The 17,962-nt window shown below is 38.1% G+C and overlaps 1 protein-coding gene across 1 annotated transcript in view; it reads left to right on the top strand.

Moving 5' to 3' along the window:
- The window catches only part of LOC131435229 (mucin-2-like), a 72,563-nt gene extending 61,485 nt beyond the window's left edge, over nt 1-11,078 (top strand). The window contains exons 2-12 of the mRNA XM_058602894.1: nt 6,461-6,775; nt 6,836-6,931; nt 7,013-7,228; nt 7,287-7,367; nt 7,422-7,658; nt 7,708-9,243; nt 9,309-9,578; nt 9,638-9,760; nt 9,821-9,949; nt 10,012-10,140; nt 10,343-11,078. Of these exons, the coding sequence (XP_058458877.1) occupies nt 6,461-6,775; nt 6,836-6,931; nt 7,013-7,228; nt 7,287-7,367; nt 7,422-7,658; nt 7,708-9,243; nt 9,309-9,578; nt 9,638-9,760; nt 9,821-9,949; nt 10,012-10,140; nt 10,343-10,525 (3,315 nt within the window). The 3' untranslated portion in view covers nt 10,526-11,078. The remainder of the gene's footprint in view (nt 1-6,460; nt 6,776-6,835; nt 6,932-7,012; nt 7,229-7,286; nt 7,368-7,421; nt 7,659-7,707; nt 9,244-9,308; nt 9,579-9,637; nt 9,761-9,820; nt 9,950-10,011; nt 10,141-10,342) is intronic.
- The last annotated feature ends 6,884 nt before the right edge of the window (nt 11,079-17,962 follow it).

Below are 17,962 nucleotides of genomic sequence, written 5' to 3' on the forward strand. Positions count from 1 at the left end.
ATTTCTGTTTATAAGAGGATATAAGCATTTAATATATTTATTACACTTTGCCTGGATTCCTTCAATGTTATCCTTGAAAGTGAGTTTTTTGTCATACGTTAAACCTAAGTATTTAGCTTGATCAGACCATGTCAATTCCAAGCCATTCAATTTGAGAATGTGATTATTGTTTGGTTTAGGAAAAGAAGCTCTTGGCTTATGAGGAAAGATAATTAATTGCGTTTTTGCTGCATTTGGTTTAATTTTCCATTTTGACAGATAATCATTGAAAATATTTAAACTTCTTTGTAGGCGACAGCAGATCACTCTTAGATTTCTACCTGTAGCTAACAGACTTGTGTCGTTACAGAATAGCGATTTCTGACAACCAACGGGTAGATTCGGAAGATCAGAAGTGAAAATATTATACAAGATTGGAGCTACGCTCGAACCCTGCGGAACACCGGCTGGTACGGGTAACAATTCAGATTTACAATTCTGATAGCTAACCTGAAGAGTGCGATCAATTAAATAATTTTGAATCATTTCGATCAAATAAATGGGAAACTGCCGAATGCTTTTTCTATGTCTAGAAGAGCAACTCCAGTGGATAACCCAGAAGATTTATTTGCTTTTATCATGTTCGTTACTCTGACAAGTTGATGAGTAGTTGAATGTTCATGACGAAATCCAAACTGCTCTGGTGAAGAAATTGAATTCTCGTTTGTATGAGACATCCTTTTCAAAAAGATATTTTTTTCAATAAGTTTACTGATAGAAGAAAGTAAATTAATTGGTCGATAAATTGATGGTTTTTATCAGGTTTGAGAATAGGAATTCAGCGTTTTTCCATCTTTTGGGAAGTAAGCTAAAGAAAAACACTTATTGATAATTTTAACCAAGTGTCTCAAGGCAACATCGGAAGATTTTGAATAAGAATATTAAAAATTCCATCCTTACCAGGAGCTTTCATGTTTTTAAGTTTCCTAATGATTGATTTGATTTCATTAAAATTCATCTCAGTAATGTTATCTTATAACAACACTTGAGTTGAAACCTGATCTTATTTCGTAGATACTTCATTTTCAATAGAACTAAAAACGTTTAAATTAAAATTGTGGGCACTCTCGAACTGCTGAGCATTTTTTTGGGCTTTTTCGCCATTTGTAAGAAGTATTTGATTTCCTTCCTTGAGAGCAGGGATTGGTTTCTGAGGTTTCTTAAGAACCTTAGAAAGTTTCCAGAAAGGTTTAGAATATAGTTTAATTGTTCACCTTTTAGTGAAATTTTCATTTCGCAAAAGAATGAACCTATGTTTGAATTCTGTTTTAAGATCCTTAACTATGTTTTTCATAGCAGGATCACGAGAACGTTAAGGAGCAAAACTTTTTGCAAGCGTATGAGTAATGTCAAAAATGTGTGCGTAAAAACAAATTCCGGCGCTTCTTTTTTGATTTTAAACAATAAATCTTTCATATGGTTGAAAAATAAACCAATCGGATCATCCTGCTTAAAATTGCAATTCAAGAAAAGAGAAATCTTAGTCTAAAACTCTTCCGCTTTCCTTAAAACTTCTTGAGAAAAAATATTTCAGTTTCAGCTTACTAACACATTTGATTAGCAACAAACACATTGCTATGTGGATATCCTTTGCAGCAATTATTGCGATATAAAGATTTACGTACCTTCTGTAAGTAAACCCGAAAAAAGGAACCTTTAATTCAACACGCGAAAGGTAATGGATATGGAATGTTGTCGTAAAACTATTTATTTTTCCTGAAAACTGCTTTTGTAACAGAAAATATTTAGTTTTGTTTATTTTGTGCAGCGCAATCTAATACAAATCCATTGAAGCAGTGTTGCTAACTTTTTTATTAGGGAATTATTATTATTATTACGTTCAAAAAATGTAAGCAATTTTCCATTAAACGTTGGTAAAAATTTATCAAAACTGATATTTCATCCAAAAAGTCATTACGTTCATTTGAGAATAAATTATTGCTCAAAAAGATTGTTTGAAAATCAATCGTGCAAGCCACTTTGATAAACTGGTTGCACTTCATATATGAATACATAGATCTATGACATACGTACCGAATAAAATGTACGTAATACACAAATTACCAACACAAGTTAACTTTGTTTACTCTTGATTCTTAATATTGTCATCGACGGACATTCTTCAACCGAATGAGCAGTTGAAGATTGTCATCGATGATAGGAGAATTTAATTTAGTTTGAGCTTTGGGAACTGAAAGATTTCTAGCTTCAATAATATAATGATTCAAATTATCAATTGCTGTGCCGATGTCCGCAGAATTTTCTAAAATAGTTTCATGATCCACATGATTTTCAATGTGAGATCTGTAATCCAACCAATTAGCTCTATGATAGTTGAATATAGAACTAATTGGATTAATTATAGCTTCGTTGGAAAGTCTGAATGTTACTGGAAGATGGTCTTAGTCAAAGTCAGCATGTGTAATGGGTTCACTACAAATGTGACTTTGATATGATAGAACCAAATCAATTGTAGAGGGATTTTTAACGGAAGAGAAACAAGTCGGATTACTGGGATGAAGAGCTGTGAAGTAACCAGCTGAGAGTTGATTATGAAGTATTTTACCATTACTGTTATTTTGCTACAATTCCACTGGACATGCTTTGCATTTAAGTTCACTATTACGAAATGATTATTAGCACAAACCGGTACCCACGAGGTACCGAAATCTTGATGAGAAATCACTCCTAACTTTTTATTAAATGATCAATAACGACGCTGGCTACGACCAAAGACTGTGCTACTGAGGGAAAGGAAGGAATGTTAGTCCGATACTCGTTGCTTCTAGAGATCGCGGGTACCACTGTACATATCTCCACGAGCATCACGGGATAGGAGATTTGTTAGTAGGGAGGGAAAGAGATCCGGATATGTTTTGGTAAACAATATGATCTCAACAAAACCTGATTTACGATACTCAGGAGAAATATAATAAGTAAGAAAAATATAAAATATCTCCAAGGAACGCTCTCACCAGTATCCCTTTTCTCCTGCTCGCTCTGCTGTCAACAACGCGAGATGAAACACGACCACTGAAAGAATAAAATAAAAACAATGGGTCAGCTGCAGACCAACCCTAGACCTTCAGCTGAATGACACGATCGACTTGTAAACTTTCACATATTCCATACACGCTCTTTGAACATAACTCATGGTTTGAGTTGCGATTACTCAAATTCCTAAACTGGAACAATATGTCAAAATTGTAGTATGGATTTGAGTAAAATAAACTCGTTGCAATGAGTTCTCTCGCATTTATTAATACATTAGAGTAAGTGTTGAGTTTTTAAACATTTGAGTGAAAAAAATACTTGCAGTTCAGTGCGTTTTCATTCTCGGAATATTCTTATCGAAATAAAGAATGCAAAAATACGTCGTTTTCCATTGCCGTTCCTAAATCCTGTTTTGAAAACATGAATCAACGTCAATCGAAGATGTTTGTGGTTTCAATTGTGTTTAGTGAAAAGCGCAACATAAGAATATCAAAATAATTCAATTTTGACTCCAAACCGATCAAAAGGAAACGGTTTTGAATCACTATTTTGCGCATTCAAAAGAAGGAAGAATAACTTTGTATATGAAAATTAACGAAGAAAATTTTTTTTCATTTTGAGAGCAAGGAACTCAAATTTTGAGTTGAACTTACTCAAATTTTGAACAAAATATTTTTTTCTTATTTTGAGTAAAAATTACTCAAGTTTTGACAATTCCGTCCCTTAACGCAAAAATGAGTAGATAGGTGGTAACTCAAGTTTAGAGTACGTGCACTTTTTATGAATTTGAGTGATGTGTCACTCAATTTTGAGTTATGTTCAATGAGGGTGTAGATATCCGACAACACCGGCAATGACATGCAGACAGCGCTTCGATCGGTTAACAGGTTAACATCGTTGAATTTTGGGGCGGTAAATTCTCAGTTTCCGCCGCTTGAGCATCTTTAGTTTCGCGGATCAATATTATTCAATAAATAGAACTCTTACTACTAAACACACACTTGCCACATCTGCACTATCACTAAAAATAACTGTTTCAACCAAATTTTTAACTATACGTATCAAACAACACATTGAAATTATTTTTTTTTGAGAGCAGCACCAGGACACCGCATCGCACTCTTAGTGATGCCACCTCTCACCCCTCACTGGTATTCAATACCCTAATCACTGGGAACTCAGTTTTACCACTCTTTCACTGAAAATTCAAGGAAGAGGAAACATAATGCGAAGCGTATCGTGTGCATCCGATATTACACTACTGCCAATAGTTAATACAATCCAATTCAGACAAAATTTCGTCAAACTCAATATAAAAATAATTCTAGTGTTATATTCTCTATAAACCCAGTAATTTGACTCCTTTTTGAATAAGAAAAGAAATTTATAGTTTCCTATAGTTTGATTAAATTCCTTCGAAATCGTTTCCTTCTGACTGTGCAACCGCATGAAGAAAGGTGTGTTAAAACTGCATTTGACAGCGAAATATAACCAAGGAATAAAAAATTTCGGCTTCAAGCCAACTGTATGCAGATGACAATCGTGTCACGGGGTGTAATTTACAAGTCTAAACTAATCACGGTTAGCTGTTTTGCTCGGATAATTTAATAAATATGAAATTTTTGGCGAAAACTAATTAGTAGTACGAAACTGTCAGCTGTTTTTATTTTTTTTTCATAAATACGTTTATTTCTTAAGGCAATTTACATAAGTTTTTCTTCGCCGTATCATCACTTTTACATAGAATTCTTAACCTAATATAATACTAATATAGTCACAGCGATTTGAGTTTAATAAAACATATTCCTCTTATATTTTAAATATCACATTAGCTATTTCGTTATTTATTATTAAATCTACTTAAGAACATTATTTGAACCAAGCGATTAACTGCTATAAATTATAAGATAAGCTTAAATTTTTATACATTCTGTTGTTGATTTCGTAACCTTTTTGAGTTTGTTTGTATCAGCACATCATTTTTATTAAAATTTTGCTATTGGATGAACTAATGGACACAGTAGGAGTCAGAACTAACCCTCAAAAGGGTCAATTATTAAATTGAAACTTCAATTGTCTTTATGAAATGATAAAGAAGTTTCATGTAAGAAAGGTCACGACAAGCAAGAATGTCTCGAACTGGGACATTGGATAGTCTACCTTGGGTACGCAGGGAATTTATTAGTTGAGGTCTGACATCACGATACTCCACGCATGTCCAAATGACATGATCAATATCGCGATAGCCTTTGCCACAAGTACAATGATTAGTTTCGGAAAGTCCAATTCGAAGGAAATGTGCATCTAAGGTGTAGTGATTGGACATGAGTCTGGACATCAATCGAATGAAGTCCCTACCCACATCCAGCCCCTTGAACCATGCCTTTGTCTATATTTTAGGAATAATTGAGTGCATCCACCGACCCAGATCATCTCTATCCCAAGATGCTTGCCAGCTAGCAAGTGTTCTTAGGCGAGTCGCGCTATAAAATTCGTTGAAAGCAATCGGTCGCTCATAAATTTCACCTTCAATAGCACCACGTTTGGCAAAACTATCGGCTCTTTCATTGCCTGGAATGGAGCAATGAGCCGGGACCCAAACTATTGTGATTTGATAATTATTATTCAATATGTCGTTCAGACACTGTTTTATTTTGCCCAAGAAAAACGGTTCATTTTTGCCAGAAGTGTTTGAGCGAATGGCTTCAATTGCACTCAGATTATCTGTGAAGAGGAAATAATGGTAAATAAAGGGATTTCCATAGAGCGTAGGTGATCCGGGATTCCACGCGCTGCATGGATGTGTCGAAAAATAAAGTTGAGTCAGGGACATTTAGGAGGCTGACACGGATAGGAATATATCTTGAAGGGTTGATTTCCTGTGACATATGGTTAAAATATACAGTCATGAATCTTGTTTGAGATTAGCTGTTTTTATCTTAGTCCTAAAAATTATCTTTAAACGATACACAGTTTTGTTCACATATGCTTCACTCATTGTAGAACTTTTCTCCATTACCCAACGGAAATATATACTAAAAATAAGACTGGTTAAGTGAAAATAACGAAAAACAAACACTGGCAATACAAGTTCTCAGAAACAGCTACTAATTCGCAACCTTTTTAAATCCGGGGAAATCGTTCTTCCAACTGAACTACTGTAGTTGTTATGAAACACAGATCAAGTTAACTGCAAAGGTGCAAAATCAATTGACATAGGATTTATTTTTTATTTTTTTTTAACTTGGTGGGTAGTAGAAAAAATAATATAATCATAATGGGCATTCCACCAAAATAGTTTGGGAACCACTGATCTGCATCAAACGCAATAATCTTATAGCTCTTACTATCCTGGATGATGAATTTGGCTTAAGAACTCACAAACTGTCTACTGAAAATTCCAATTTCTTCATTGCCATCTTTTCAGAAACGTGCCATTTTGATTTTGTGCACGTTACTTGCCACAGCTAAGGCAGATATTTCTACGATACTCCGAGGAGGTAACTCTCAGAATGACATCGGATTCGATGGGTATCATTACGATAAACCTAAGATACCGTTCGAAACACCAGTCCGACCTTCGCCTCCTTCACCACCGCCTTCGCCGACAACAGAGAAAAAATGTGCCACATCAGCTGCAAATCCCGACGGAAGTTGTGGCTATGACTACCCGAAACCAACGCAGAGCTTCACTCTGCCACCGAGACCGCCGAGCACGACAACTACGAGGCCGACTACAACGGTAATTAGATGACATGATTAGAATGGTTCATTTGAATAATTGTACGTGCTTTATTTACAGACTACAAGGAGAACCACTCCCCCGGTAGAATATCTGCCGCCGTCGACGACTAGAAGAACAACAATACCCACAAGGCCACCGACAACAACTACAACGGTATAGAAGACCATGAGCATATCGAGGTCTTATTCTAAGAACCACTTTAAAGCATAACTGATGAGATGACTATGCTTTCAGACTACTCGTAGGCCCCCAACAACTACACGAGGTCCAGAATGTCCACCTTCCTCGCGAAATCCCGACGGAAGTTGTGGATATTCCTATCCCAAACCTGATCAGTCTTTCGAACTGCCTCAACGGGAAACGACTACAACTACCCGGAAGCCCACTACGGCTACAACCCGCAGAACAACGCCTTCGCAAGAATATCTGCCGCCCACCACAACTACGAGGGTAAGGGATATTCGAACCACAGATGAACGTTTGATCGTAATAGTGTGTTTATATTTAGCGGACGACCACCACAACACGGCCAACCACCACAACCACTCGAACGACAACCACCACGAGACCTACTACTACAACAACCAGGGTAAGAGAGACACATTATTTCCAAATTCTTGATTGATAACCACCTTATGATCAGCGAACTACGACAACCACACGTGCTTCAACCACATCGGGATGCTCGCCTGGAGAGCGAAATCCGGATGGGTCTTGCGGATACGTTTATCAAAAACCTCAGCAAAGCTTCACTGTTCCTCAAAAAGTATCAACAACGCGGCCAACAACTACTACAACCAGATTGACAACAAGAAGAACGACTCCTTCACAGGAATATCTTCCGCCTTCGACGACAACTAGAACAACTACCACTACGAGGGTGAGTTCCGGTTTTGGTTAAATACCTTTGTTTCATGTTTGCTTTCTAGCGCACTACAACGACGACTCGAACAACCACAACCCCTCGTCCAACAACCACGACTTCAAGAGTGATTCAAACTACCAAATGTCCAGCATCGGAACAAAACCCAGACGGTTCCTGTGGTTATGTTTACGAAAAACCAGAGCAAAGTTTCACACTCCCTCAACGGGTAACTACGACTACCAAAGCCACAACAAGACCAACTGCCACGACACGAAGAACGACTCCTTCTCAAGAGTACCTACCTGCGTCTACAACGGGTCGAACTACACAACGTCCAACGACAACAACCACAAGGCGTACCACAACAACTACTAGGCCAACTACTACGACAACCAGACGAACAACTACAACGACACGCCCCACAACGACAACCCAACGGTTAACTACGACTCAAAGAATCGTTCAGACTACCAAGTGTGCCCCTTCGCAGCAAAATCCAGATGGATCTTGCGGATATGTCTACGAAAAACCGGAGCAAAGTTTCACATTACCTCAAAAAGTATCCACCACTCGTCCAACTACTACTACAGCCAGAACAACTACAAGAAGAACAACTCCATCCCAAGAATATCTTCCTCCGTCAACTACAGCCAGAACAACCACACGCCCACCCACAACCACTACTAGGCGCACTACAACTACTACTCGACCGACAACCACAACTCGTCCAACGACAACAACTCGAAAAGTTATCACGACGACCAATTGTCCGGCTTCACAACAGAACCCAGATGGATCATGTGGATACGTTTATGAGAAACCAGAACAGAGCTTCACGTTACCCCAGAAAGTGTCTACAGCTCGTCCTACCACTACAACAGCTAGAACTACAACCCGACGTACAACTCCCTCGCAGGAATATCTACCCCCGTCTACTACAGCAAGAACCACTACAACTACTAGACGAACTACCACTACTACCAGGCCGACGACAACCACAACTAGGCCAACTACGACTCGAAGAATAGTCACCACCGAAAGGGTAAAACCAACAACCAAGTGTCCACCATCGCAACAGAATCCCGATGGATCTTGTGGATATTTCTATGAGAAACCCGAACAAAGCTTTACACTGCCACAGAAGGTTTCAACTACTCGACCAACAACAACAACCCGAAGGACGACTCCATCGCAAGAATATCTACCGCCTAGTACAGCGAGAACTACAACACGACCGCCAGTAATCACAACTACTACCAGGCGAACAACGACCACTACGCGACCGACAACTACAACCACCAGACGAACAACGACTACCACTACCCGTCCGACAACCACAACGCAGAGGCAAATACAGACAACCAAGTGTGCCCCATCGCAACAGAATCCGGATGGTTCTTGTGGTTACGTTTATGAAAAACCAGAACAAAGTTTTACCCTTCCGCAGAAAGTCTCCACTACTAGGCCTACGACGACGACGACGCCGAGAACCACAACCACCACCAGAACTACAACACGACGAACAACTCCATCGCAGGAGTATTTACCTCCATCCACAACGGCTCGAACAACTACAAGGCCTACCACTACTACCACTAGGGTAAGCCTTTAACTTCAACATTTCCCTGAATAAATCGTTTGATTAAGATGTATGGCCATTCTTAGCCCACAACCACTACACGTCAAACAACAACAACAACAACGCGACGGTCACCTCCAACCAGCCAGTGTCCACCGTCTCAACAGAATCCTGACGGTTCCTGTGGATATTTCTACGAGAAACCAGAAAACAGTTTCACACTTCCGAACCGGGTGAGCACCACGAGACCAACTACCACTCGCTCCACAACACGTAGAACAACTCCTTCACAGGAGTATCTTCCACCTTCTACCACAGCTAGAACCACTACAAGGCCAACCACAACGACTACCAGGGTAAATGTCGAAATACTATTTATACACTAATCACTATTTTTAACTAATGTTTTCTCCAGCGAACAACTACTACAACAAGACCAACGACGACAACACGACGCACCACTCCATCTCAGGAGTATCTTCCGCCTTCAACAACGCCTCGTGCAACAACGACAAGGCCACCCACTACAACCACTCGGGTAAGAAAAATGTAATGAAAACTTCTCGTCGTTCAGATTACAGTAGTTTAACATTTGCAGAGGACCACCACCACTACGACCAGACCTACAACTACTACACCCCGTAGAACAACACCAGCTCAAGAGTATCTACCGCCAAGTACAACACCACGGCAAACAACCACTCGTCCAACAACCACTACAACTCAAGTAAGCCGCTTACAGCAACCGAACACTAATGAATTTTCTATAACCTGATTTCTTTTTTGTAGCGAACGACGACAACCACTCGTCCAACAACGACAATCGCACGACGAACAACACCATCTCAGGAATATCTACCTCCGAGTACGACGGCTAGAACCACGACCACACCGCCTACCACTACTACAACAACGAGAGTAAGTAATGTTTTAGTGATCATGCTACAACAAGCGATGTCAGATCTACGGAAATCTACGAAAATACTACGTAATTTTGTCTGATGAGCAAAAATAAGGTCTTCTCTTGTACGTTTCGTTGCTCGAGCATCGCTGGTTATAACAAACAACAATCGAAGAACTTCATTCCACGCTTCAAATTCTGATGGATCTCTTCTTACAGCGAACAACAACCCGACCTTTTGTAAGTACGACAACCGAAAAGAAATGTGCCACGGGAACGCTCAATCCCGACGGAAGTTGCGGTTATCCCAAGCCACCAACTACTTCGGCGCCTGAATATCTGCCACCGGAGCAAAGTACCGGATATTCCTATCCGAAACCTGCCATACCGTTTAACTTCTAAAGCTGCCGAATCGTGTGCTCTCAACCGCCACTCAACATGCGAACACCCCCTGTAAATAGACCTCTGTTTAATCAAAGATGAATCCTTTGTCGACTTTTCTGTTTTCATCATCTACCCGTCAAAACAACTTAGTTCTCTTCATTCCGAATTAGTCTAGTAAGCAGTCTTCCTCTGCATCAATGACATTTTGACGTACACTGCCTGAGCCGGTCGTTTGTCAACTCTGCCAGCAATACCAATACCATGGTTTACTCTTAAGTTCACGTTTACGATTTAAAGACTACTGCGACAAAATTTGCTTGCTGATGATGTTTCCAAATGTCACGGTAGAAGACGGAGATGTTGCTGTTGTTGTTGTTCTTGTGCAGTAGAAAAAAAAACAAGGAAACTTGATACTTGTAAAATAATACTCAATAGCAATAGTAGGACATTGATATGTTTGTGTAAAAACGGAAGAAATTAAAAAAAATATTGTGATTCTAGCTACGTGGTAGTGTTTCTACATGCGACACATGCATAAACTTAGATGGAAATATAATAAATTGAAAAATAATTCTCCGACTTATAAACTTTAGATGAGTGAACATACCAAATTACCTTGATTTGACGACCGCATGCTGGAAAAGACATTTGAAGCAGTTCTACGAAACTAAGATGGAAATTTTCGGATTATCGGATGCTTCCCGAATGTGTTTATAAATCCAACTACAAAAGTTCGCAAAGAATGTCGATAGACCGAAAGTTGACATCGTGGATTTTAAAACTACAAACTGCTAATATTGTATGTTACAAACTTATTGCAACTATTATACATTGAATCACTAAATCGATTTGCACCAGCTGTAATATCTGCAACAGTTAGCGAACACTGAAAACCACCAAAAGTTCAAAAAATTGAAAAAAAACACAGAACATAAACAGAAACGTTGGGGTCTAAAAAAACATCTACTCTATCTATTACCGTTTTCGTTTTAGAACCTACACGCGGGCAACTCTGACTCCGAGTAAAACGAACACATGGTACGCGCCCTAAACAACAACTCATATATAAAAAAATAAACAAACTCGCATGGATGCGTGGTGCGACCCGAGAAAAATTTCAGAGCGAAACTACGCGATTGGAGTCCGATCTAGAGCGACCCCAGGTTGCTAAAACAAACTCATCAAAAGTTGTTTTGGCGACTCTGGGTCAGCTCTCGGGCTGCTCTGATCAATAAACGAAAACGGTATATGCTGCTTCGATTTGTTTACTTCTGATTAGTCTGCGCTGAGATACAGTTGGTACCGCAAATCATGATTTTTAAGAAGCGTCTTCAAAAATACCTCTTCACCGACTTATTCCTCAATATTTTTCCACGATAAAATTTCAAAATGTTCTTCGAATGATGGTTTGTATTAACGTTTGAATTTATTTTGTTGCACGATAATTCTGAAAAAAAAATCGCAAAAAAGATGTTTTTTCATCATTTCGACCCTACCCCCGTAACCCCAGTTTTTTATCATAAACGTTTTCATGTCCAAACTGATTTTTTTTCCAGTGTCTTTTTATCTAAAACTAAACTAAACTGGAAGCATTTACCATTTCGTTAACATTTTGATGTGACAACCAATCGGTAATCGTATTAAGTAGTGCTAATATTGTATGTTACAAACTTATTGCATCTATTATACGTTGAATCACTGAATCCATTTGCACATTCGTAATGATCCTACAACATCAAATAAACTATGATAATCAACTGATAGTCAAGGCTTCCAGCTGTTAGCGAACACTGGAATTTTTGTAATTCCAATATTCGAATCAAAATCAATTTAAATATTTGAAATCGATTCACAAAAAAAAACATTTTGAATTTGGATGAAATTTTGTCCCAAGATAGGTCCTGTCCAAACTAACTTTTTTCCAGTGTCTTTTTATCTGAAAGCCGCAAACATCCAAGAATCGAATAGAACTAAATTTGAAAGGAGATTTCAAAGAATAATCTATCGCTATTTTGACGATATTGGAATACAGAACAAGGAAAGTTTTCATAAGAAAATTTTTTTTCCCTAAACTTAAAAGTGCCCATCTTGGTAAGGAGCATACAGGGTCCGGCACTCGAAGTGTAACCAATTGAAAAGGCCATAAATTCAGTTTGGAAAATTACTTTTACTTAATTCAAAGTACAAAATGTGTAAAAATAATACAAAATTCAGAATCAATTCACTTTTGCTCGATATGACCACCTTTTGCCTTGACTTGATGACTTGAGAGAGCGAAGGAGTTGCTTCGTTCGGCCGAAAGCGGTCAATTTCCGAACATTGTATTTTCTGACGAGAAAATTTTTCCAATTGAGCAATTCGTAAACTATCAAAACGATAGGGTTTACTTGACCGACCGTTCATACGAGAATTTGAGTCATCGATTGGCCACCAGGAGGCAGCACCCGCAACAGATAATGGTTTGGGCCGCTGTAACCGCAGATGGGCGCTCTCCAATCGTTTTCATCGAGCCTGGCGTCAAGGTAAATGCGACATATTATCGGGAAAGTATTCCGGAGGTTGCTTTGAAGCCGTGGGCAGACAAACATTTCGGTGGCAGACCATGGACGTTTCAGCAGGACTCGGCACCGTCTCACAAAGCTCGAGTGAACCAAGAATGGCTGAAAAACAACGTTCCGAACTTCATCACGTCCACACAATGGCTCTCGAATTCACCAGATGCGAATCCAATGGATTATTCTCTTTGGGCCATTTTGGAGAGCTAAGTCCGAACTAAAAGATACACCAGTCTCGAGGCGCTGAAAAAAGTTATTGTCCGCGAGTGGGCCAAAATACCTGCAAGTCACATTCGGCCAAACGAAGCAACTCCTTCGCTCTCTCAAGTCATCAAGTCAAGGCAAAAGGTGGTCATATCGAGCAAAAGTGAATTGATTCTGAATTTTGTATTATTTTTACACATTTTGTACTTTGAATTAAGTAAAAGTAATTTTCCAAACTGAATTTATGGCCTTTTCAATTGGTTACACTTCGAGTGCCGGACCCTGTAATTACCTATTTAGGGAAAAAATTCACTCCTATAAAAAATGGACCTTTGTGTTAAAATTGCCCTTCCTATACAGAAAGGATATGCAATCACCGAGAGTCGATGACTCAAGCTTTAGTTTTATGATCCTATAGAATGGTATTGAATTTCAACCCGACCCGATAGATGGTTCCGGAAATACAGAGTGAGTTGTGCTAAAGATTTCAAACTATCATACAGAGGGAGGATGCACAAAAGACAAAATATATACTAAATTTGAATCAAAACTGGTTCAATTTGTTCTCTAAAAAGGAACTCACTTCACTTTCTTAAAAAGCAACCAATTTTTACCAACTTAGATTCAAATTAAAGATCATACGGTCTTCTAGAATACTGCAGATTTCCATCCGAATCCTACTTTCGGTTCCGTAAATACAGGTTGATGTGTGCCAAATTTGAGAAAGATATCATCACACCAGTAGGTGGATTAAAACAGGTTTTTCTACCTTTTTTATATAAATATAAAACCTGTTTTAATCCACCTAGTGGTGTAATGATGCCTTTTTCATATCAATCATACTATCATATATAATACTGTGGCATTCTTCAAAATAATTTTCTTCGATTCTTAAAAAAATAACCGAAATTGGTTTGTTTGACCGTCTACTGATAAAAACTATCAATTGGAGAAGATTTGAGGTCGATTTAGAATAGATTTTTCGCTCTTTTCAGTGATGGTAAACATTTTTTAACGCACTCTACCCTATATTTCCGGATCCGGATGAAATTCAGGAATTACGTATGGGATCACAGGACCTCTCATTTGAACCTATAACTCCGGAACCGGAAGTCGAATCCAATTTATATTCAGGAATTTTGTATGGGACCACAAGTCCTTTCATTTGAATCTAAGTTTGTGAAAAACGGTTCAGCAATCTCCGAGAAAAGTTAGTGCAAAAAGACGTTACATACACACATACGCACATACACACACAGACATTTTGCGTACTTGACGAACAGAGTCGAATGGTATATGACACTCAAAAGTCGGAATATGTTTCAAAAATCGGTTTTCACAGTGATTGCATAACCTTTCTATATGAGAAAGGCAAAAATAGGTAGAGAAATCGTTCAAAGTTTAAAAAATTTTTCCGAGGCCCAGAGGGTCGAATGTCATACCTTATGATAAAAAAAGAACCGGAATTTTCATTTTAAAATTCCCGCGCTTGTCCAATTGGTAAACTTTTATTCTCTCAACATTGGCAACACTTTTGTACACATTTTGTCAAATTTTGACGCATATCGTACGTATAGTTTTTGTTTGGCGTCTATACAAAGAAGTTGAAAATTTTTCGTGTGGCGATTTTTATAATGGATGGTTTCGGCTCGCCTCCGAAGCGCCATTCAATCGATTGTAGTGCGGTTTCGACGTCATATTCATAGATCCACACCTTATCACCAGTTATGATGCATTCGATGAATGTGGGGTCACTATCTGCGTTGGAAATCATCTCTTTGGCCACATCAACACGACGCTGTTTTTGAATGAAATTCAGCTTTTCTGGCACCAGTCAAGAAGCGACGCGTTTCAAACCAAAAACATCAGTTAAAATGTGTTCGGCTGATCTATAAGAGATGCCCAACAACACAGCAATCGCTCTAATCGGTACAGAACGATTTTGCAACACGATTTGCTTCGCCGATTCAATGTTGTTGGACGGCCAGGGATCTCATCATGATCCAAGCTTGTACAACCACCTTTGAAGCGTTTATATCACTCGTATGTCTGTGTTTTTCCTAGACACGATTCACCAAAGGCCTTTTCTAACATTTTCAACGTTTCGGAACACTTAAATCCATTTGCAACACAAAATTTGATGCACGCACGTTGTTCTAAATTTTCATCCAGTATAAAAATCGCCACACGAAATTTTTCAACTACTTTGTATAGACGCCAAACAAAAACTAATCGTACGATATGCGTTAAAATTTTACAGAATGTGTATATAAATGTGTCCAACGTTGAGAGAATAAAAGTTTACCAATTGGACAAGCGCGGGAATTTTAAAATGAAAATTCCGGTTCTTTTTTGATCATAAGGTATACAAATCGATTCAGCTCGACGAAAGATAGAAAGATGGCAGTATTTTCAAATTCAAAACAATTTCGTATTTAAATTGATTTATACTGCTTGCAACAATAATTGTTGGAAGAACACAACTTCTTACACCATTATACCATTCGAAGAAGTCTGGCTTAACCGATTTCTACAAACTTAGATTCATATGAACCTATAATGACAAAAACTTTAAAGAGGAACTCACTTCTACATCCCATCGAATGCTCAATCGATTGTTACACGTTTAGATCGAAAGGAATAATTTTACGGTTTCATACAATTTCTATCTTCGATTCGTCTTGCAGTTCCAAAATTTTAATTATAATTTATTTAATACGACAGTCTTTAAAATAATTTCATGAAAACTAAACACAACGAAGGATATTCAGGCGAAAACCACATGCTGATTGGTAAAAAAAGGTAGATTAAGCACAGTGTTGAATTCGAATTGTTGTTGAAATAGTATTGGCAGTTGGCAGCACCCTCTCAAAATTCAATGAAACTCTCTGGACATGAAGACTTTGTCACAAATTCCACTTTTTCCAGAGATTGACTGTCTTTCAATGAGGGCCAAACTTTTTTTCAAGTTGTTACCTAGCTTGGGACAAAACATCATCAAAATAAAAAAAAATTACAGGGTTGTGTACGAAATACAACCGATAATAATGACATTAAAATGCAATTTTAAAACACTCTCATCAACAGATTTAAATTTGAAAAATAGGCAAATCATTGTGACACATTATTTAGGATTTTAACGCTAATTCTAACGTATGCACTGAAGAAAATCGACTTTTTCGGTCGATGCACATGATGCACAAACATTTTTTCGTTTTATTCATCGGTTCCTCCTCAGTTTTCGCGACAAAATTGTTGGAGTAGATTTTACGCTTAAGGTTGGTCAAGAAATTATCGATGGGACGCAACTGGGGGACAATGGGCGGGTTCGCCGACTACATCGAAATCCAGCCGACTAAAATAGCAAGAGTAAGGTTGCTGTCAGAGTGAAAGCGTCACGCGATGTGTCATGCGAGCTAGTTGCATTTGGTCAAAGCAAACCTGTCAGAGTGAATGCGATGCGAAAACAGTACATCGCATTGAATCGCTTCGCTTCGGTCCGCGTTCCGCGCTCACTCTGACATCAACCTAAGAGTTGTACAAAGTGTCTCAATTTACAAAGTGATTCGAAATTTCCCACGATTTTTCAACACCACGACATCGATTTTTTTTATAAACCTTATAACTTTGAAATGAACTAGAATTTTTAAATTCGGCCAATTTGAAAACGTTTGCTTCTAGTTTTACATTTATTTCTACAATTTTGATAAATTAACGTTTTCGGATGATTCATAATCAAAGTGTGGTACGAAATTCCCCAATTACCCCTGGTATAACAATTACAACACGAAGAGCGGAAGGGAAATTTCGAGCAAGACTTATTTTGATTAACAGTATTGTTTTATTTTATGTTGGAGTATTTTCTTTAACGAATAGTTTAGAAACAATTTACCCAAAAGTGATTATTTTTAATCTGAAACTTGCCATTTTCCGCAAGTTTTTGTTCATTCTATCGAAATAACTAGCTTAAACAACAATATTGTTCTCGAGCAGGGCTATTTTCGATAATAGAGAAATTACTTAGCTGTCAAAATTTGAACAAAAGTTAAAATTTTTCGTGCAATATTTCACATCCTAAGAATCCTCGAGAATATCTTTCTTAACATATGCAGGCAAATGTTAGGAATGAACCAGTGAAAAGTAGTCATGATACTGGGATATCAAGCAATCTGCTAAAAACTTTTAAGTCAATTTAAGGATTCAATCACTCCAGGAAGAACGATGAACCCTTCTGACTACAGCTCCATACCACATTGGGTGAGAAACGATAGAATATCCTTCAATTTTAAATGCCCATACACAGATTCTACCATTCATGGAGAACCAAAAACCAAAAATACGTAATTACGTCAATGCGGGACAGTTACATATTATATGATATGAAATAGCATAATCAAACATCACGAATCGACTAATATTCAGCACGCAGAACAGTAGTCATATGACAGTTGAGTTATCAATGTCCAGAGCTCTGATCAAAACATTGCAATGATGCTTGGAAAAATGCAGTAGACATTTTAACTTTTTTATATAGTTTGCAAGCTTCGCCAGTAGCTGACATGATTGGATGTAGCCCAAGAACGAATTTTGTTCTTTATCCAACCCATAAGAAGTAGGCAGCATTTGAAATACTGAGGTCTCCGGTTTGAGTTCGACATGCAATCACTACACACTTGAAAAAAGCGTGTAAATTTAG

This window comes from Malaya genurostris, chromosome 3 (assembly GCF_030247185.1).
Source record: "Malaya genurostris strain Urasoe2022 chromosome 3, Malgen_1.1, whole genome shotgun sequence".
NCBI classification, from domain to species: domain Eukaryota; kingdom Metazoa; phylum Arthropoda; class Insecta; order Diptera; family Culicidae; genus Malaya; species Malaya genurostris.